At 40.9% G+C, this 21,704-nt stretch overlaps 3 protein-coding genes across 5 annotated transcripts in view; 2 read left to right on the top strand and 1 right to left on the bottom strand.

The window, feature by feature from the left end:
• Positions 1-856: 856 nt before the first annotated feature.
• LOC118423363 (trypsin-1-like) lies at positions 857-5,386 on the top strand. Its single transcript, XM_035831477.1, has 6 exons — positions 857-938; positions 1,226-1,403; positions 2,396-2,493; positions 3,372-3,506; positions 3,902-4,053; positions 4,819-5,386. The coding sequence occupies exons 2-6, from the start codon at positions 1,300-1,302 to the stop codon at positions 4,960-4,962; spliced, it is 633 nt and encodes a 210-aa protein (XP_035687370.1). The 5' UTR covers positions 857-938; positions 1,226-1,299; the 3' UTR covers positions 4,963-5,386.
• Positions 5,387-6,825: 1,439 nt separating this feature from the next.
• On the top strand, positions 6,826-11,707 carry LOC118423550 (dnaJ homolog subfamily B member 13-like). Its single transcript, XM_035831744.1, has 7 exons — positions 6,826-7,004; positions 7,471-7,574; positions 7,984-8,145; positions 8,684-8,841; positions 9,366-9,593; positions 10,118-10,194; positions 10,662-11,707. Exons 1-7 carry the CDS (start codon positions 6,937-6,939, stop codon positions 10,813-10,815), a joined length of 951 nt encoding a protein of 316 aa, XP_035687637.1. The 5' UTR covers positions 6,826-6,936; the 3' UTR covers positions 10,816-11,707.
• Positions 11,416-21,704, bottom strand: part of LOC118423549 (transcription initiation protein SPT3 homolog) — a 101,083-nt gene continuing 90,794 nt past the window's right edge. For 2 of the 3 annotated variants that reach the window (XM_035831743.1, XM_035831740.1), the window contains 8 exons: positions 16,285-16,453; positions 15,801-15,862; positions 15,210-15,285; positions 14,451-14,563; positions 13,728-13,935; positions 13,047-13,219; positions 12,555-12,665; positions 11,416-11,902 (listed from right to left, as the gene is read on the bottom strand). In XM_035831743.1, the coding sequence (XP_035687636.1) occupies positions 11,861-11,902; positions 12,555-12,665; positions 13,047-13,219; positions 13,728-13,935; positions 14,451-14,563; positions 15,210-15,285; positions 15,801-15,862; positions 16,285-16,453 (954 nt within the window). In that variant the 3' untranslated portion in view covers positions 11,416-11,860. The remainder of the gene's footprint in view (positions 11,903-12,554; positions 12,666-13,046; positions 13,220-13,727; positions 13,936-14,450; positions 14,564-15,209; positions 15,286-15,800; positions 15,863-16,284; positions 16,454-21,704) is intronic. The other variant, XM_035831741.1, reaches the window with a different exon arrangement.

The raw sequence follows: 21,704 nt of genomic DNA, 5'->3' as shown, positions 1-21,704 counted from the left end.
CACAACAAACACTTAGCCCAACTACGTTTCATAGGTGTTAAAACGTCCTCTAGCGAATTACGGAGAATTTGCACACATCTCTCCATGATACCTGAGCAAAACTACTGGTCAACGATAGCGAAATCGCCATTGATGTGTATAGTATTGCATATACTGTAGATACTAAAGCTACTAAACGTTACCTGACAAAGCAACACTCATATAAGATAAGGAACAACAACACTTTCAAAACAAAGGGTGATTCCATCATTGACCTTTTTATGTATGTTGCGTCATCCAAAAAGCCAAGCTGAAACCCTTGTGTGTGTTTTCGCAAATCATATATTTTTACACTTAAACAACCACGTATAAACTAATATACGGAATGAGGGGGTTGGTAGCAACTTTGTTCTCAAAAACTTCAGTATACATATTGCACCAAGTCACCTCCACCAAGGTCTGTATACTCTCCAAGCAGAGGTTCGGCTCCGGCTGTCTTTTAACGAGTTTTTATCGGGCTATATGATTTCTTTACGTCTACCAGCCAAAAGACAAAAAAAAATAAATAAATAAATAAATAAACAGCACAAAATAGAAAGCCCGAGAACATCGCCTAAAAACACGTCAAAAACAGCCGGAGCCGAAACTCTGCTTGGAAGTTGGAGAGTAGGTCTGTAGGGCTCAATAGTTATTGGAAAGTCACCACCTGTACACACGTCCAATGCACTTACGGTGTACGTTGTCTGATAGTTGAAGTGTTTTCGTAATAAAACTCTCATACATGTGTAATATGTAATATACGGCGTAATATATGGCGGTTCACGTTTATATATACGTTGTATATATACGTGTGAACCGCCAGTCACCGTCTGGAAAAGTCTGTTCACGCACAAGCTGCGTCATCCGACTGAAAGTCATCATGCGTTTTTTGGTCTTCCTCGCTCTTGTCTCATACGCTGGTAGGTACCATTACTATTCTGATTGGTCAACGTCAATTGGTCAATACAGCTAGCTACATTTATGCAATTACCAAGAAGCGAGAGGAAGTCGAATGTCCTAGAATAGACTAGAATGTCCTACATATAGATGTGTATGATTGTTTCCATTGTTACACATATATGATCCTTACCATGTGACCTGTACTTAGCCCAGTGGGGCAAAAACGTGCAATAAAAGTCTTCATTCATTCATTCATCATTAAGTTAAATAACTCCTTGGATATACTCGTTACGTTCCCCTTGTCCAGCGGCGGATATACCGGAGGGATATGGAGACCGTATTGTCGGCGGTTAGGAGGCGGTCCCGGGTAGCTCCCCCTGGATGGTGGCTCTGGGACTGATGCGGGGGGATGGGGACACCTTCTATTACTCCTGTGGCGGAACTCTCCTCAACAGTCAATGGGTTCTCACAGCCGCTCACTGCGAGTACGGCAGGGTTTATTTTTTACCTCAATGAAGAATGGAGATATGTGTTTGGCGTGTCTGATTGCGTTCGTTTGTGTCTGTGCTAGAGCATTACTTATGAATTACTTCGGACTCAGACTGTTAAGCTCTCCCCTCTACCGTGACTGGCTTCCACTGTCCCGTGGCGAGATCAGCGGTCGTCTCACCAGAACTTGTAATAACCTGAACTCTATTCTCACTAGAACTGCCCGTTACCATAACAGCAGCATTCCTTTCCTTGTCAGGCTGTTAAATGCATCCTAGTGCTGATGCAAAAGCACATCTGAATTCCCGGAACAGACCTAGCCTGTTTGCTGCTCTTTACCCACAGCGTATGTACTTTAGTGCAATATGATGGAAAATCACGATTACTTGAATGTGCAATATTAGTTTTTAATCGTGTAATTCATTTATAAATATTTTAAACCTTGCTTCTTATCTTAATGTGCTAGGAATTTTATCGTTTATGTTGTTTGAAGTCATAATTGTGCTGAATGTAATGTCATTACCTCAATTCAGCCGCAAGGCTGCGATCCGTATGACATGCTTGCCAAATAAACCATTATATGAACATCTTGCGATGATATCTCGTATGAGGATCTGTGTTAGGGATCCGAAGGTCAAGGTCGATTTGGGGTCTTATATATACAAATTTCATGGAGGTATGAGATCTCTGAACTCTTGTTCATTATGTAAAAGCGTAGAGGCATATGGTTACAAATATTGACTGCGTATGTTCATCGAAAACTGTGATATTTACTAGCACACAATACTTTAAGGAAAGCCTAATGGTATAGTATTGTGTGCAAGTAGCTTGACAAAATGGTACAGTGAAAACATTCTGCACTTTCGCGAAAATGTTGCCTTTCTAGTCATTCTCTTTTCTGCTGAGAGGTCTTAAGTGTCCGCTCAGTGTTTACGCACACAATACGACGCGTTGAATGTCCCTATAAGGAATATGTTCTTTTATTTAGGTTCAACCGAATGGTTGCAGTTGTTGGAGACCACGTCTTGGGTATAGACGAGGGCACCGAACAGTATCGTGAGGTTCAACAGTTGATACCACACCCGAGTAAGTTTAACGTTATATTCCACATGTACATCCTTATTACATTTGCCAAGAAGGTCAAGTTGAGGCAGCATCCATGTGTGTCTGTGTTTGGCTTAACGTTTTCCACAAAGCATAGATAGACGTATCAATACGAACACAATGTCTGAGAGTGCGGCAGTAGGGTAGGAGCTTTCAATTTCACTGTATACTATATACATTATGTAAGATCATTTGTGCCATATTCCTGTGCCAATCACAGACTGACAATCGCAATATTTCTCGAACAAAATCATCACTGATGCCAAATAGTTAGGAAAGACTTAAGAACACAATCGTATTATCATGGTAATGCTTTTTGATGCATGCGCGGGGGATGAGTGAGTACTTTGGAGCATCTGTATCTATATAGCCGGTATAACCGCCGTTCTGCGTAACACACCAGCTAAGATGCTATGAAGTGACATGCATCTTTTACTTTCTTAAATCATCATCTATTGAAAATATCTTCTGGGTTTCAGTGCTTAAATGGAACGCTCCTTTAACGGGGTAATAGGTGCCTTTTCTTAATACAACGAGGTTTCATCTTCTACTTGTGGTGATGTTAACAGTTTGATGCTGTATTTCCCTCCATGAAAAATGGAGGTATAGTTTTTGGTGTGCCTGTCTGTGTCCGTCTGTGTGTGTCTGTGTTTCCAAATATTTGTGGTCAGCATAACTTTAGAACCTCTGGATGGATTGTAATCAGTAGTATGTGGGTAGGAGTTGGGAATACGAAGGTCAAGGTCAATTTTGGGCCCCCCGGTGTGTGACCTTGGTACTGCAGCAGAACTTCGATTTTTGTTGTTGTTGTTGTTGTTCCTAACCCGAGTGTTGTGTTCACCTCTGATCTCGTTGTCCAGACCAAGGCGACATCATGCTGGTGAAGCTCAGCTCTCCTGTCACTTTTAATTCCTGGGTCAGCCCGGCGTCCCTGTCGACATCCATGGTCTCCGCGGGGACCAGGGTCACGGTCACGGGCTGGGGACTCACTGCCAGTAAGTATCAACTCGTTCGTTCGTCCAGACCCGTGTAGTGGCTAGCGCGGTACACAGGATATATAAGGATAGCACGTTTTCCTGGCTGTTTCAGTAGCAAGGTACAAGTCTGCTATCCCTTGGCTTAAGTGTGCTCGACTACCTTGTAGCCTGAGAGCACAATACCGGTCTTTTCCAAAAGACGGATGAAGCCTCAATCAAGATGCCATACCACGGATTGAACCAGGGTCTTCCAGTTACCAGATAGTTGGAACCAGGAGTTAAATGTGAGTCTGCTACCAGTTGAGCTACAGGGACATCCCAGTATTAGTACCGGACTTTATCTTACCCTAAAGACCAAGGGGCTGGGCAATGACAGGAGGGGAAGGCTGTGAGCTGTGCTTGTTTTCTTGCAGGTACAGGACATACCTTGTCGGACAGGCTGCAAGAGGTAAGCGTGTACACCATCTACCAGTCCGTCTGTAACGGTCCGGACGCTTACGACGGCTTGGTGTCTCCTAAGGAGTTCTGTGCCGGCTACATGGAGGGCGGCAGGGACGCATGCCAGGTAAGTCCGAAACTAATTTTTACTAGCCTCTACCCGCGGATCGCTGGTCAAATAGTAGAAATTGGACAAAGAGAGGCCAGAATAGCACTAGTGCGCCATAGAGCTTGGTAGAGGCTACGACACTGCAAAGGGAAGTAAAAAAAGTAAAGCCATTGGTTTTTTAACAAGCTCATTTTCAACTAACCTTAACAAAAACCTGGCGTCCCAAGCCTTCTCTTTGCAAGGCTAACATTTTTTCAATCTGTTATTTGAGCGATTAAAATCTTGTTCAATCGTTTTCGGAGATATTCTCCTCACATCTGTTCCAAAAGAAAATTGCTTGTACAATTGTACAATAGAGAATACTTACCTACCGATCAGATGTTTTTCAGAGCCGTAAATGGAATTTCCTAGTACAATGCTAAACTTTCTTCAAGATGTACACGGATCAAATTTTCAACGACCAAAGTAACAATACACTTCAAAGCGTAAACTTGTGAGAGTTACAGACACGTGATCTTATTAACACGTGATCTTACGAATACGCGACGTCAGCAATTGGTCAAACGTGCCAGGAAGTTTATAACGCCCCCCGTCTCTGCTTCTTTGGAGAGTTTGCGTTCTGAATTGGTCATTTTGATCCCGAAAAAGATCACCGTGTACACCTTAGTGTTGGAAAAAAGTTTAGCATTGTACTATGATTACTATTACCATAGATACCATGATAACCAACTTTCTAGGCCTTGTGAATAAGGTTTTACATAGGTGATGTATGTTTGTGTATAGGGGGACAGCGGCGGTCCCCTGGTGAAATCTGGTGTACTGTACGGCGTGGTGAGCTGGGGCCGCGGCTGTGCCATGCCAAACTACCCGGGGGTCTACATCAAGGTGACCGAGTACACCGACTGGATCAACAGCTACATCAATTAAAACAGCAGCTTCAACATGAGACTATGTGCTGATCTGAACATAGGCCATGTTGATTAAATTCTATGAATGGCATCCAGCGTTTCCAAGAAAAAGAGGAAATATTCTACCATGTCGTAGATGAAAGCAGCAGCAAAATAATCTAGCAAGCAGTTAATTTCAAAGAAATTTTGGAAAACAGATACGAATGTCGTAGAATGCGAAAGCCAATTCCAAAGTCAGATATTAAAGAAGATGAGAAAGAATTAAAATGAAGACTCTATCTTTCGGTATTCTCATGTGCTTAGTCATTTAAGGCACTTAGGCAACTTTTTGGGCCAAACTTAGTTCCCAAAGGATGTCATCCATATCAGTCTAATCAACATGACCAAACTCCGTCTGCGTGATATTCCTACCAGGAAGTTTGCAGACTATGAACTAGAACTAGAACTGCAAAATAAAAGTGTAACCATAACAACGTGCGTTCTTAGCGTTTTCTTACGACCTTGGACAATGGATCATATCACATTAATGGGTTAAACAGCAACTGACTTCGTTGGAGGATAATTACTATCCACCTGGATATAACTTTTATATTGTGACTTATGTTTAAATGGATGAAAAGTCTCAAAAGTTGAACAACTGGCGCAGGTATATTTATGAGTGGCAGTACAACATGTGGCGGCTCCCAGACCCTTTCCACGCGCCCTGGTGCCTTTGAGTTACTGTAAACACAACAAGACTGGCAAAAAAAATGTATTATTGCCATGACGACGATTGAGGGTACAACAATACAGCTCAAATCAGAAATAGACTGGAACTTCCCTGTCGCACTATCCCTGGCACAATATACTAGCCCACCTGTAACATAAACTTACAGCCAGCAGAAATGTACTATCCCCGGTACAGCACAATGGTCTGCCAGTGACCTAAACCTACAGCTGATCACTACAGAAGTATTTCCTGTCTGCCTGTGGCGTATGGCTTGAAGAAGCTAAGAAGAAAATAAAATGTATCCTTCATAACATAACATAACAACCAAGACAACGTGATCCATTGTTCAGAGTTTCCCTCCAGGAAGCCAGTGTGACCTACATTTCACCATTGCATACCAGAGATACATCTGGAACAGATTTGGGGGGGGGGGGGGGGGGTCTTGCATACCCAGCATACTGCATTCCTGTGGAAAAATTCCTGTGCAATTCCTAGAATTTTTGCACACTGAATGCAATATATACCACTTGACGACTCCCCTGAGGCGTCGTCAAAAAAATATAAATATACTATAAAACGTATTCCCCATCCAGAGTCGCCACGATTACTGTAAACAGTAAAACGATAAAAGACCTCCAAGCAGAGGTTAGGCTGCGGCTGTTTTTCCCCCCTTTTTATGCGTTTTTATCGGACCGGCTTTCTTTTTTGTGCCGTTTTCTTTTTGTCTCGAGGCAGTGAGAACAGAAAGCCCGATAAAAACTTTACAGAATAGAAAACCCGATAAAAACGCCTAAAAACGGCAAAAAAACAGTCGGAGCCTTACCTCTGCTTGGAGAGTAATAAAAGACATCCCGTTTAAAACAAATTGGTGTGCCAAAAATAAAGGTGTCTCTGTGTCTTTTGGCGAATTGCTGCCTTCAAATCCAGGTTTTGCAGTGAGGGTAAAGATTTGAGGTTTGAAATGTAAGTAAACGTGATTGTTTTTGCGTCCGAAATTCATTTGTAGATCCCTCCCCTTTCGCGCCAATTTTCTCCATCACCGGTCAAAGGTGAAATAATAAAACAACGTTCCGTTGTGTTCTCAATGCTGGTTGGTCATAGCTTTATACCGCATCCAATCAAACAACGTGTTACAAAAGAACAGCCCTCACCATAGCAACGTACATAGCAACCGCGCGCCGCCATCTTGGATTTTGTAAATAGACCCAAATAAAGGCGATCGACTGGCTGTGCTGGGGTGTTGTGCCAAGGTTTTCTGTGAATTCTAAGTGTTAAATCATCAACATGGGACAGGATTACTACGGAGTTCTAGGTCTGACGCGTAGTGCGACGGATGCAGACATTAAGAAGGCGTAAGTTTGGTTCTTGTTTCTCTGAATCGAAGAAAAACGCAGAGATTTTCTGTGTGAAGTTGGCGATCGAACATGAAATCTGTCTTGGCATTTTCCAGTGCATGTTGTAACATATCAACCCCTTAATTTATTGGGGAGTCGGACTGTAATGCCCAAGTATACATCAGATTTATCGTAGAACAGAAGTTTGTTTTGCTGTGTGGTAATCTAGTAAGGCTAATAAGTCTTGAAACCATGGCGCTTGCCCCCCTCCCCCTTCCATAACATCGAACCGGTATGTCCTCCGAACTGAAGTGTTCAAAGCTCTAGTATTTCCCAATAGTTGAAATAGTGCATATTTCTGTGCTTCACACTAACTAAGCATCGATAATAACACATCCTTATGCTGTTTATTATATAGCGTCTGAATTTTATTGGGGTAGTCTCTGCAAACATTGGGAGCTTAACATTACGTTTCACCCCCCAGATACCGTATCCTTGCCCTGAAGTACCATCCAGAGAAGAACAGAGACTATGGAGCGGAGGAGATGTTCACCAAAGTGGCTGAGGCCTACGATGTACTCAGTGATCGTAAGTATAACCTGAAGAAACAAAGTTTCAAACAAAATACAAATGCACATTTAACCAGATGTTCAGAACACCTTTTAAATGCAGAGACTGACCATGTAACTGTAAAATATTCTAGCTATGCTTACGTATTTCATGTAAGCAATGATAGCAGCCTGTCGAAATAATTCTGGGTTTGTGTAATACAAATATACTACTAGTATGCATATTTGTATTTGTTTGTGTATGTATCATGGGCATAGTGTTAGTGTTATACTGATACATATGTCTGTTCTAGAACATTACATCTCCAAATTTAATGTGGATTTAACCATAACAGTGAGATTTTTTAACCAACCTTGATACTGGAAGGGTTAATCTTTAATTTCATTCATTCAGCAACTCTCAAATCTCGTGTCTTTCTTTTTCACAGCGAGAAAACGAGCCACCTACGACCAGTTTGGCGAGGAGGGTCTGAAGAATGGCGTTCCCGAGGGTAGCGGGGTGGGCGGGGCCTGGACCACGGGATACACCTTCCACGGGAACGCAGCCAAAGTCTTCAAGGACTTCTTTGGAGGAGAGAACCCTTTTGCAGGTGAGACACAATTCAAGTTGTCATGTCTTAACTCACACACTTACTTACTGTATTCTTTTTATTGCATGTTGTTCTCGGAATCTCCCGAGGGCTAGACATGCTAGCTCATAAATGTTGTGGCTTGATTGGAAACAACCAGGTTCCTCTGTCTTGTGGGTTAACATTGTGGTTGGGGAGGTTGAAGTCCTCCCTTATGTTACATCTCAATACATCTTTTATGCGGTTGTCCTGGTGTATTTTGTATTTTCCACATTCATTTGTGTCTTAGTGTTTAGTAATCCAACTTTTGGATCACAGGGTTGGGGTTGAAACCTCATCACGCATAGTAGGGGCTGTAGACCTTTAGAGAGGACATTGTAAACCATCTAGCATCTAGCACATAAAAAAAATGTGACAGTCCCAAATTTCAATGCTAACCAACTGTATATCACATACTGAGCTACATTTACATGTATGTACCAAATCACCATAATGAAGTAGTAGCTGTTGTTTTTCTGTCCATTCTGTCATCTTATAAACAATTTTTGTTTATTTCCAGATTTCTTTGATGGCCCTGACGGAGACCTGACCATGGGGTTTGGAGGTGTCCACGGGCGTGGCAGGAAGAAGAAGGACCCGCCCATCGAGCGTGACCTCGCCCTGACCCTTGAGGAGATCTTCCACGGCTGCACCAAGAAGATGAAGATCTCCAGAAGAGTAAGTGTCTGGACTCACAAATGTCTTGGTACAATCTTGAAGCATTGTTTTAAGAAAAGCTGAATCAGCTGAAGTTGTTGGGTAACGTTGTTGTGTTTTCTGACTAGTTTATTTGTAAACAGGATCATTATAATTTCAAAACTTTTCAAAACATATTGATGGTTTATTGTTTCTTTGCAAGACAAGTCTTGGCCCACAATAGATTAAAATTTGAAAAACACACAAGATTCTGAATCCAGGAATATTTAAATTCCTTAAAATTTATCTTCCAATGGCTATTCTCAAAGAGTAGCAAAGGTAAGATAGGACAATTCCCCAGTTTTTAAACATAAAACTTGGTAGCATCACTTGACAGTCTTGCATGGAACAGTCTATGAATTATTAAGATTCTTGCTGAAGAAAACATTCCCTTAGCTTGAACCAATTTTTTTCTCAAATGTACATTCAACATATCACATACTTACCTTTCCTACTTGTAATGGATGCACTTCTATATTAACCTTTCACCTTTGACCCTTCTATAGGTCATGAACGAGGACGGCCACACCTCCAGTATCCGCGACAAGATCCTGACGATCACGGTCCGGCCGGGCTGGAAGACGAGCACGCGTATCACGTTCCCCGAGGAGGGCGACCAGGGCCCCAACAACATCCCAGCAGACATTGTGTTCATCGTGAAGGACAAGGCACATCCCAGGTTCAGGAGGGAGGGCAACGACCTCATCTTTACTGCCAAGATTCCTCTGGGCAAGGTGAGTACGACAGACCATTGTGGGATAGAAGAGACCCCTTGCAGCTACCTTTCTAACTGCAGATAGGCAAGGAGGTGCAATACAATAGCAGCCACAGTGTGATAGAACAGTCCTTCTAGCAGCTACCTTTCTAACGGCAAGTTGGCAAATTTAGACTAAGAATGAGCCTAAACAGTTCAGAGATAATGTACTAGTAGCCCTCCTTGCAGCTACTGCTCCAACTGCAGACCAGTAAGGTGGACAAAAGCAGCCATTTTGATATAGGTTGAACCCCTGAATAGCTAACAGCCACCTTTCCAACTGAAGTTGGGCCATAACACTACAAAGAATCTTTAACAATTGCGATATAGGTCTAGCAAGTATCTTAAGTTTTGAACTGCAGACTGGAAGCATTAAAATCAAATTGCAAAAAAAGAGTGTGATGATGTGGGTAAAAGTATCTTGCGATTGTAGAATTTTGTGCTTTCACAGAATGCTGTCTATAAGTATGCTAAGATGCCAACATATGACATTTTCTCCTCCAGGCCCTGACTGGCTGTAATGTAGTTGTTCACACCCTGGATGACAGAATCTTGGACATCCCCATCAATGATATTGTACAGTAAGTAACAGTCTTTGTCTTATACAGCTTCTCCAGACATTTGTTGAGAGTTTGTCATGTGGAGGTCATCTGTAGTTGCAAGGAGGATAAAACCTCCTTGATAGTTCAGATTTGGTCAGGGAGATTGCCTATATTACATTGCAGTTTTTAAAAGCCATCTGTGACAACTATGAATTGTGAAAAGATGGGAAAGACATAATTATGCTTGATGGATGTAATCAGAGGAAGGAGCTGGAGTAACAATTCGATCTCTTGGCTAGAATTGGATGGATCCAGGCCTTTTCCAACCCTGCACCAATCTTGGTTGGGAGTGGTCGGAACTAAAGTTGTGGGAAGGTCCTAAATGTGTGACACTGGCTTTAGAAAAACAATAGATTCCATTATGACCTAGGCTAGGAATATTATCAGATATCATAAGTTCCCTTACAGTCACAAGGCCAATAAAAATTTTTCCTTTCTTCCCACAGCCCCAAATACACCAAGATCGTGCCAGGAGAAGGCATGCCGATAGCCAAGACTCCCACCAAGAAGGGAGACCTGATTATAGAGTTTGATATCGAGTTCCCCACACAGCTGACACCGGAGAAGAAACAGCTCATCAGACAAGCCTTGCTCCACTAACTGGGACATGTGTACAAATGGATATATACTTTAACCATATAGTAATACAGGAGGGGATTCTCACGTTGTATAGTCAAGACTTGGAGGGGTTTTTCTATACCCCCTCCCATGACATTGGGTCTTCCTTTGCAGTTGTGTCCAGGGCCATTTTTTGCCTTACAACATTGATTCTATGGATGACATTCTTGCATGCATTGATACAGAACTCACCCCATAAAGGGATGAAGAACAAATTCATTCCATATCAATTTGGGATTGTTTGAGATTGTCATCCATAGAACTAACTTTCTGAGGCCATATTGCCTGTTAGATATGAATTACTTAAATTCAGCCAGATATATTATTCAGGGGTTGCCTTCATTTCAAGCTAGCTACATACTGACTCTTCTTAGATGATCTTTTGAATTCTAAGGACCTTTGTAAATGAGCTTGACACAGTTATGACCTTAAAAAAAGGTTCCTGTTTGGGAATAACATTTAACATGTTCTAGCAATTGAAGTTTTATGTATGTATATATTCTATCATATGTATGATGGTAGTAATGAAGAAATGACACAGAAGTGATTTGTACAGACTTATAATGTTCTGTTTTTTAACACAGTAACACTGAGAGAAGTCTGTGGTCTTTATACGTAGGCTGTTGTTTATTTCAGATTTGCATCCTTGTGTATAGACAAGTCACTGTTATTGGTTTGTTCGCACATAAATAGCATAAAACATAATGCATTGTTGTACACAATTCGACAGAATTCTTATTTGTAGATGTTCCGCTTACTTATGGTACATTATTGACATCATGCTATATATACTGTACTTTCTAACAAGTTCACTTAGCCATTCTAGTTTTGTTTGTAAAAAAAATGTAAAAATAAAGCTACTATTTGTTGCTGTTAACTTGGTACTTTTTCTTACATATGAATAGCTTTGCAACATAAAATGTACAAGGATAGTCTTTAACTTGTACAATAGGTAAAACAACCAATGGTAGTCTGTGCAACAGTGCCCTCTTACAGCTGTTTCATAAACTGCAGCTGGGGTGTCTTTTCAACAGGCCAGAAATCTTGGTGCCGGAAGCTTGTTGTATGCCTGAAATGGAAAGTCAAGGAAGACCAAGTAAGAACACTTGAAAACAATATGGAACATGGAAAAATACGAAGTGTGATACTGTTTATCATGAATGAAAAAAAAACATGTATCAGTGCTTCCAAGTTGTTTTCTATTCAAATCACAAATCATTTCTAGGGGGCTACAGGCAACTTTGCCTCCAAAAGCAAGATCTCTGCACAAAACATGCTGACTACTATGTGATAGACATTTGTCACTGCGTAACTGCCAGAATTCTGTGCCAAGGTGTTTGAAAATAAAACTCCAAACTATAGGTGTAAAGGATTTTGAAGCGAAAGCGAGTATAACAACAAGAATGGTTTTCAATGTCACAATTCAAGAATGGCCCTTAGATTGCACAGTAATGCCACCTAGCAGCACTACTGAACATTGCAGAAGCAGGTGGAAACAACTTTGAAAGTACAGCACTCCCTTAAGTACCAACTCATTGGGGGAGCAACTCTAAGCGAACAAAATGTGGTCAATACTATTAAGAGACTGGCCAAATATTGATAGCTGACTGTAACTGCAAAGATTTTGAACAGGCAATTAATAGTGATAGAAAAGAGAGGTAAATGATTGCTGGGTCAGCTTTAGCATATGATACAAATTCCATAAAGATATAGCTACTGACAGCAAAAGGTGCCATGGGTCCAATGTTGGCTCCATATCTTCTCATGACCTCCCGTATGTGGGAGGGTTGGATGGCATCAGCAGAGGCCGGCTCTGGTGCAGACGAACCACTCTATAAACCATAAACAAATTTAACATGTTATATCAACAGGCCTTGCAGTACCATAACAAGCTGCTAGGGGCCCATACAAAATCTAACTGTTTCCAGGTTGGTGCAGACTTTCCACTCTGTTTCCAGATCTCATCACCTTGAAGTTCATACTGAATATCCATACAATGCATCCAAGCGTTCTCGACTTACATGTATACTCGTCTTCTACAAACATACATACAAACATACAAAAGCTGTCCAAAACATAACCTTCTTAGTGAAGGTAATAAATATCTGCATAAGAGTAAGATGATTCAGGTACAGTACCAGTATATTTTGGACCTGAAAGCACCTAAATGACTTTGTAGTTATGTATTACAACTGAAAGAAAATTCTACAAACCTTTTTCTTTTTCTTCTTAGACTTTCCGCTGCCGCCACTGTTTGAGCTGAAGTTGAAGATGGGAGTCTGTGGGGTGGTGGGCATGCCGGGCAGCCCTGTGGAGTTACTGTTCTGGGTGGCAGAGGAGGGCGGGGCTGTGAACTGGCTACCGAACATCAGGGGGGTCACATTACCTGGGAAAGGGGGGGATAGTAAAAGGAAAAAAAAAAACCATTGTCATCTGATACACATGCACAATGTAACTATCCCTGAATGGAGATAGGAGCCATAACATTTTTGATTCACTTCTTATCAAGTCAGGTGTACTCTCTGCATTGAGTGGCATCAATGAAGTGGTAGAGGTAGAATCAGGCATTAGGTTGTCAGGCTCTTTTTAGCACCAAGCTGTACATATCCCCCTTCTTCTTTATCCATACTTTTGTTAAGGAATCAAATATCATTGTGTTTTTACATGCAAAGTTACCAATGCACAATACTATAAATGAAATGGAATTCTACATATGCAGATGTGTAGTCTTGAGCAATTAAATGTAATACTTTACTTGTTGCAAGGTCAATGTCTACTAGATGATTTAACAGAGAACTGAGCATTAATTGGATTCAGCACTTGTTGAAATGAAACAGAAGAGTAAGAGACAGCATAGTCTATCTACCAAAATAAAACTGAAAAGGTTGTAGTACCTGACTGACCTGTGGGGGTGGTCGGTGTGGAAGGGGGGGTCTGGTTGGGACTGCTGGGGCGGGAGGAGGGGGACTTGATCTGCAGGGGAGGAGGGGGGGCCACGGAGACGGTATCCGGGGCGGAGCAGACGTGAGGAATGCAGGGCTGGAGGGGGTTGCTCACTGTTCTCTCTGTGTCCTTCTTGATGAGCAGGGCACAGTCTACAATCTGAAGGAGAAACAACACAGAGAACTATATACATTTTGTAATACAGATGTCTAACACTTTGGTTATATTTCGAAACCAGGGCCCAGCTGGACAAAAAATAAAAGTTTTCATCATTAAATATACCCAAATCATGCTGATGACTAATTTTCTTATGTTATGTGTGTTTTGTTGCCTGTTATAATATATAGTATACTTTTTGTTCTTGAAAGCTTCTTGGCCAGGCCACGGCTTTTGAGAAAGAAAGTTGTAGCAGTTTTCAAGTTTGCCGTTGAAACCATATATAAACCTCCTTTATTTGTCATCAGTGCAAATTTACATGATTGTAAGTTTAAAAAATGTTTCATACAATTGTCAAGAATATGTACCTAGAGTTCAATACAAAATGAAGTTTTTTTCAAGGTTGTTCACCTCCTGAACAAAAAGAGAGCAATGGTAAATATCCATTCAGAACTCTTTGATTCAAAACAGTAGGGAAAACGTAACCACAGAAGAAATAAAGGAACCTAGAAACTTACAGTTCCTACAGTCTCATAAGCCAGGTAAGTGAGAATCTCCATGGCCAGGGGGTTGGGTTTGACCTCCAGGGTTCCCAGGTCCATCCAGTCTCGGAACTTACTCGCTTTCTTATCTGTCAGTGTCAGAACAAGCAACACAGAAGCAAAAAACATCATGACACACATAACAACAAGTATGGCCTAGAAAAAAATTGTGTTTCAGATTGAGGTCCCGAAAAATCAGGATTAGTACTAAGGGATTATCTCTTTCTTAAATTTTGGGCAAAGTGATAGTGCTAACGGTACTTTCAACATCACTTTCTAATCATATATATATATGTATTGTACAAGCACAATTTTTCAATTCAACAGAAAAGAGAATATATTGGAAAAAGATTCTACAACATTATCAGATCAAAAATTACCAGTCGTTTCCAGCACTAGCTTTTGACCAAAAAAGGCTATGGCCTGCACTTTTTTACTAGGGTGTATCGGGTAACTAGAAACACAACTTTTTTCTTAGGCCCCAATAAAAGCAATAGAAAGCATTTGTGACTTATTTGTCCCTGCCCTAAGTTTTTTTAGAATCCTATAATACATCTTAGCTTTTGACAAAGCTTTAAAGAAATAAAATCACAGAGAATTTCAGGTACAAAACAGTTTTATAAGTCTAATGGAGATCAAAATGAATACACAAACAAACAAAACACAATTTTCCACAACCCCATCCATCCTGTTTAGTAACCCCTTATCCAGACCATACCGGCATGTTGTACTTACGGAAGTGTGTTTGCCGTGCCTCCACATACTCCATGTACTGTGTCTGGTCCATACTGCGGGTCTGCATATCCGCTCGCTGGGACACAAGGACAAGTAAAGTTTGTTCATCATTCTGCTGCTCATATTATCCAGAAGTAATGGGAGTGGACACTAATTCAAACACAAACAAACCCTTCTTGAGTTACTTTGTTAAACAATTTGGCCCCTACAATCAGGGGGGGGGGGGATACAAACGCTAGGGGGTCCAATACCTAGTAGTACATGCCTTACTCTCCTTCCCAAGAGCTATGTGCATCTATCACTCAAAAATCACAACCACATAATATGCTATGGTCCAGAATATTTGATACCGAAATTGGAAGTTCCACTGCAGTACCATAACTCACCACTGGGGGGTGGGGGGCAACAATCCATAGCACTTTAATCTCCTATTTTAAAGACCTACCCACATACGAAATATCAAAACAATCCATCCAGGCATTCTCTCAGACAAACAAACAGCAGTCACTACTATACCTCTGTTTCATGGAGGCAGCTATATATACCGCATTCACATAAAAAATGGTGTCATGAAAGTTTGACAGTACTGACCTCAGCTCTCTCCTGTTTGACTTCATCAATCTCATCATCCTCAAACAGGGACAACAGCTCACCTGGATGGTACAGAGAGATGGTTTATAAATGCATACCCTTCTCTGTTTTTCGAATGTGAAATATCCCACAACTGAAACATGGTAAAGCTAAGTGTAGTCCCATAGCCTTTTTAAAGCCGTAGGGGCAGCGAGTTTTTATTGGGAGTTGCAGCCATACCCTTTTGTCCTACCGCCTTTTACCTACCTATCTAAAGTTAGGTACCCATTTTTACACCTGGGTGAAGTGAGGAAAATTGTATCAAATGCCTTTCCAGAGAGCACAAGATCGGTAACATAACACTTAACAGTATTTGATTCCAGGACCTCTAGCTTCTGGGCAAAACACCTGTAGTTACATCACACGACCCCATAAACATGACAGCAACAATTTTACACAAACATTCATGTATATCAAAAGTAACACAATACGGATCTCTATGTACCTGTTTGATCGATGGCTGATAAGAAATCGTAGCAGAGTTTCCTCCGTTTGGCCACAGGCTGTTTGATGTCCTCAGCCTCCGCCTCTCCTTCCTCCAGACCTGATCCCTTCACTACCTTCTGTTTCAGGTCCTTAAAGTCGAGATATCTCAGGAGACGTCTTAGCTTCTTCTGCAAGGAGAAAAATAAAAGTTTCAGAAAATTAGAGATTTTGGAAGATATCAATGACTATCAAGTAAAATTAACATGCATTGGCATAATACCGGCCGTAAGACTTATACCGGCCGATAAAAAATAATGGAATTTAAAGAGATCTACACATGCAACAATAGTTGTTTCTGAGGTATGCACACTTCAGACATCTAGGTGTCCAATACATCATTTACAAAGCATCGATTACAATGCATTCGAACACAACAAGGCAAAAAGTTTTCAGTATCTTTTTCGGGACAGGCAGCTCGTCGTGGGACGAACACACCGTCACATTCATTGCCAGATTTGTAGATCATAATTACACTGCTCACGGCACAAGACGAACATGATTCAACAGCAATCTTGAATTTCTGTTGGTGACCTACAACTCATGTAAAAGTGTGAAGAACCGTTGCATAATAGCCCGGATCTACGGCTGAATGGGCAAAATTGAACGTACGCAGCCATTTTCCCGCCATTTTTATATCTACGCTAGCAGTAAAGTGTTACGTCACAGCGGTTGTGAGGGACAAAAGTTAAAGGAAAATTCCTGACAGTATACGTCCGTTTTCTCATGACATTTTGTATGCTCATGCAGGTTTATGTTTTATGCATTTACTAACAGAAAAGGAAGGAACATGGAGGATGTATGAAGGTACATAGCGACAGTTAATTGTGCCGTGTTTCTTCCGGCCGGTATTTTGTACCCCCTCCCAACCACGCGCCCGTTCGCCGTGTAATTCCGCGGCGTGTTACAATTACGATATTACGCTTTTAGCAGGACAAGAGTGGCAGAAAAGTTACACAGAAGAAGTGGCAAGGGTAAGCTATAACAGCAACATGTAACTGGAGAAAATGATGTGTTGACAATTTGTCAAACCAGTATGGCTAGAGAAATCGTCGTAAACGTGCCGGTATTATGATAATAGATGTTACTGTAACTCAATTTTTTGGTGTGTTAGCAGGTTAGATTGTTGCCCAATATTAAAACTATGTGAGTCTTGCAATGTGGAATATTACAGACACCAAATTGCAGCCATAAAAACTGTTACACTTACAGGAAAACATTCTTCAAACAGTATTTTTCAATTTTCAAATTTCAAGTTTTTAAACAATATGTGCACTTGTAACATACAGTTTCAGTAACAGCAGTCACACCATTATTTGACTATTTTGAAAAAAAAACGGACACAAAAAAGCTTTTAATTTTATGATTTCTGCTGGTTCTAAAGCGTACAATTTCCCCCAGTTCCACGACACTGTGTAATAGGATGACAATAAAACCAGACATTATAGCTTATATAACCAGTCATTCCCTCACCCCCTCAGGACTATCCCCCCTCTATTACCCTGGTGCTGATACTGGTTTATGTGAAAAGCCATAGCCTAACAGTGGGGGAGATTACAGTGTACAGGTCTCCGGTGACTCCACATATAAACTATGCTGCTGGTTTTATCTCTTTTTATTATTTCCCGTCCAAAGGTGTGCTTTATGTTGATAAGCCAGAAAACATAAAGATATTAGGTGACACCTTTTTTTGCATAAAGTCTGATTCTCAAACTTTTAAAACTTGTTTTATTGCTAAGAATTACAAAAAGCACTTGGACACTGCTAGTAATACTTGGTAACAGGGTCAGGTCAAAGGTTACGACCTTGGCAGAGGTTAATTGTTGGGGCTACAATGTTTCCTTTTCAGGGGCAGTCAAACCACTATGGCTCTTTTTATGCCACTTTTAAAGGATTATTTGATTTAGCAATTTGCAACAACAAACATTTATGTACAACGTAGTAAAATCGTACATTGGCAATGTTCCGCTGATTTAACATATGGGGTCAATGGGTGAAGGGATTTATCATAGGAAAGTCGTTTCATGTCCTTTTTCAGTTTCTAGTCTTGTTCTTTCCCAGGTCATGTATAAATAAGTAAGAAAAATTATCATTATGCCTTCTATTCATGCCAAACAAAAATATTTGTTATTGAAAAGGGGCTGTAAGTTGTGCTCAATTGTACACAACAATTGTTATAAAAGATGCTATGTTGATATATTATCATGATGCTTACAGTGCCAAATTTTCAGGGAATAGATTTAGATATTTTCCAAAGTTTCATTATTTGTCCCTTAGATCTGATTAAAAACTAAAAACTATAACAAACACACAACATCTTTTAGTTAGCAAATGAGTCTACCAACCCCAAGCAAAGCAATATAAAAAATAACCCTTTTGTCCGAGCTAATAAACATGCACTAATATCTGTTTACCTAATGTACCAGTATTGAGACAGTTTGAAACATGAGCACTAGCAGGAGGCCACCAGATAACAAGGCTCAAAACTACTTATTATAGACCCACTGCTGCTTAATTAGTCATTATGTCTGACCCCATGACCTGTAAACAGATGTTAGAGGGTATGGAACATTTGGGGTCACCGAGGGTCAATAGTTAGAGCAGTATGGCCTAATTCTAGTGGAGACAGGAAAAAATTGTGGTTTCGAGCAAAATTACTTGCTACCACGTTGCACTACAATCTCCCAGTAAAAAGAAACAAAGGAATAAGTCTATGTGTATTTTTGACCACTTTTCTGGGTTCAAATGTGAAAAAAAGGACCTGGATATACTAAGAACCTGACGAAAAACACTTGTACCAATGTATTCCTGAATTTCAGGTGAAAAAATCCCTATGATAGTATAATAGACAATACTTTCCGTTGTCACATTATCATTAACGCTGAATTCAGCACCGAGGACAGTACCTATTTCTACCTCATGTTGAGGAGTGATAGTAACTTTAAAGAACTGCATTTTTAGGCCATCAGCACACCAGACAATCATCAATCTATAAAGATACACATCTTTGGACAAGAAGCTGACTTGCCATTCTGTATAGATCAATGCAAAAATCCATGCAAGGAACAAACTCTGAAATGTTTTCGCTAGCTACATGTATGTATAGTATAGAAAAGGCACTATTTTTTGCTGTAAACATGTACATGCAAGGGCATAGGCTATCAAAAAAGAAAAACAACTAATACGATTATAAAATTCATCATGGAACAAATTCGAAATGATATAGAACACTATTTGAGTAACACATTGTGCTATCACTATTTTAGAGAGATGGGGGATGTGCTTTTGTTATGAAAGGTGATAATATTTACCTCGTAATAATAAATTCTTTTTTGATTTTGTAGTAAACAACATAACCCCTTTATCTATACACACCATCAGCCAGCCCTCCAGCCATTGTGTGGCAATATTCTTCACATATAAAAGCAGAATCTCCCAGAGGCAGCACTTTACAGTGGCACTTTGCCCGTGCGATATGTGGCATTATGAAACATGACAAGGCCCTGTTTAGTCACCATTCTCCGCTAAACTGTTAAGGGACGGGCAATTTGGCGGGGCAGGACCTTACAAGCCCCCTCGTCACGGGGTCAGGGGCGAGGGCGACGGGGGATGGATGCGCGGTGGAGAACCAAACGATGCCTCCATTATAGCCTGAAAATTGACCCTGTCATTCCAGCAAATTAAATGTGGCAAAGTGAAGAGCTGCCGGTGTTAGGGTTTTACAGCGGCAGGAGTCCCCTATGTGGCGGAAAATGGCCCCCATAACGGCGGGCGGCGGCGGTAATGTGCCCCGGGTGATCGCGCGTGTCCAGTCCAATCATTTACCGCCACGCCCCCGGAGGGTGATCGCCACTTTGAAGTGGATGCCGCAATGGCTGCGATAGGAACCCGCCAATTTCGTGCAATTTGTAGCGGGATTTCGGACGGGCCGTTACGGGTGCGCGCAGTATTATGTAGTGACTAATGGGCAAATGGCATGTAAAATGCTGGCAGGGCTTACCGGCTTTACTCTCGAAACATGCCAAAATGTCCATGGGTAGTTCTGAGTGCGAGATCTTAGAGGGCAGGATTAAATGCCATAATTGGGGCAAAGCTAGCGGTCACAACAAGATGTAGAGATGCCCGCACCTCAGGTGACAATAATGATGTCTGATGGGAAAATTATACATAACGTTCGGTTTCATATCCCATTCTACTGACATCATTTTGGAAAGCAAATACCGGGATTTTCAATTTTTAAGAGTCCCAAACTGTAAACTGGAGGGAGACAAAATAAAGGGATGAATCAAAACTGACCAAGAAGACCACTCAGAGGACTGATAAAATCTGGTCTATGTGGAGAGGTGGTTACTGTAGATAGGATTCTTGTGTCAATAAAACAAATATCAAAGGGACCACCAAAATAGGTCACATTGGCCAGCTGGTCCCAATGTAAAGGTGGTCACTTGTACAGGTTTGACTGTAGCAGGGAGGAAACAATGACACGTTTTGTACCATGGAAATGTTTTGAACCCTGAACAAGTTACCTGCAATGCCATTCAAGCACTCATGCATATAGGTACTGTAATGATGTTGCACTGCAAAACAAGATTGAATATTGAAGAAAAATATTCTTTGCCTTAGAGCATATTTTTCAGATCTACCCTCAAGACTGTCTTCCATATCTTTATTCTAATTTGTACAAAACTTATATAAAACAGCATAATTTCTATTGGCTACTACAAAGCATGATTTCTATTGAACTATCTTCCAACTTGTCAAAGGTGGACAAACTGAACCAATCTGTGAACGAACCTATCTCAAACAAAAGTTGCTATGGCTATTTTAGTCAGAACTGCATGGACCTCTCTAGGAGGTAACAATTGCTTTTGGTTTCTTAATTCTCTCAAATAAATATCGTTTTGATGTGCTTGTCTTTTGCTTGTTGACTCATCAATACATTTGATGTGTTAAAAAGAAGAAAAACTTTATTGCACAACAATTGCAACAGGCATAATGTATGGGAACTTGTACCAACACTTCCAGACACTGGAACTGAATATATTGTAACAGTTATTATCTAGTTTACGAACAACAATCAAGCTAACGGTATGCATGTTAATAGGCTAGATCATTATGTTGATAACAGTTTGCTGCTTCAGGAAAGTATTGTACTGTCTCGAAGAAGGCAACATCCATCTCAACACTACCAGCTCTTACCGTACTGATAACATCAAACAAAAGATGGTACATTACCCTAAATGCATAATTATACAATAAAGACTGCAACAACTCACATATTCCCCTCATTTCTGCCCACCTGAAAAATTGGGTGATTTGGGGAAGCATGTTTGAAATGTCTAGCCCGAGGACAACTACACCTCTTCTGGAGTCCACACTTTT

This window comes from Branchiostoma floridae, chromosome 9 (genome assembly GCF_000003815.2).
Source record: "Branchiostoma floridae strain S238N-H82 chromosome 9, Bfl_VNyyK, whole genome shotgun sequence".
Taxonomy (NCBI): Eukaryota; Metazoa; Chordata; class Leptocardii; order Amphioxiformes; family Branchiostomatidae; genus Branchiostoma; species Branchiostoma floridae.
Note: the sequence above shows the minus strand (reverse complement) of the source record. Positions and strands in the feature narration are given on the sequence as shown.

What these genes read in the sequence shown, in the direction of transcription:
- LOC118423363 (XM_035831477.1), top strand. Translation starts at nt 1,300, where the DNA reads ATGGTGGCTCTGGGACTGATGCGGGGGGATGGGGACACCTTCTATTAC. An exon ending in CTCACAGCCGCTCACTGCGA is followed by an intron (nt 1,404 to 2,395) that starts GTACGGCAGGGT and finishes TCTTTTATTTAG; the next exon opens with GTTCAACCGAATGGTTGCAG. An exon ending in GGGCTGGGGACTCACTGCCA is followed by an intron (nt 3,507 to 3,901) that starts GTAAGTATCAAC and finishes GTTTTCTTGCAG; the next exon opens with GTACAGGACATACCTTGTCG.
- LOC118423550 (XM_035831744.1), top strand. Translation starts at nt 6,937, where the DNA reads ATGGGACAGGATTACTACGGAGTTCTAGGTCTGACGCGTAGTGCGACG. An exon ending in AGATGAAGATCTCCAGAAGA is followed by an intron (nt 8,842 to 9,365) that starts GTAAGTGTCTGG and finishes ACCCTTCTATAG; the next exon opens with GTCATGAACGAGGACGGCCA. An exon ending in CCAAGATTCCTCTGGGCAAG is followed by an intron (nt 9,594 to 10,117) that starts GTGAGTACGACA and finishes TTTCTCCTCCAG; the next exon opens with GCCCTGACTGGCTGTAATGT.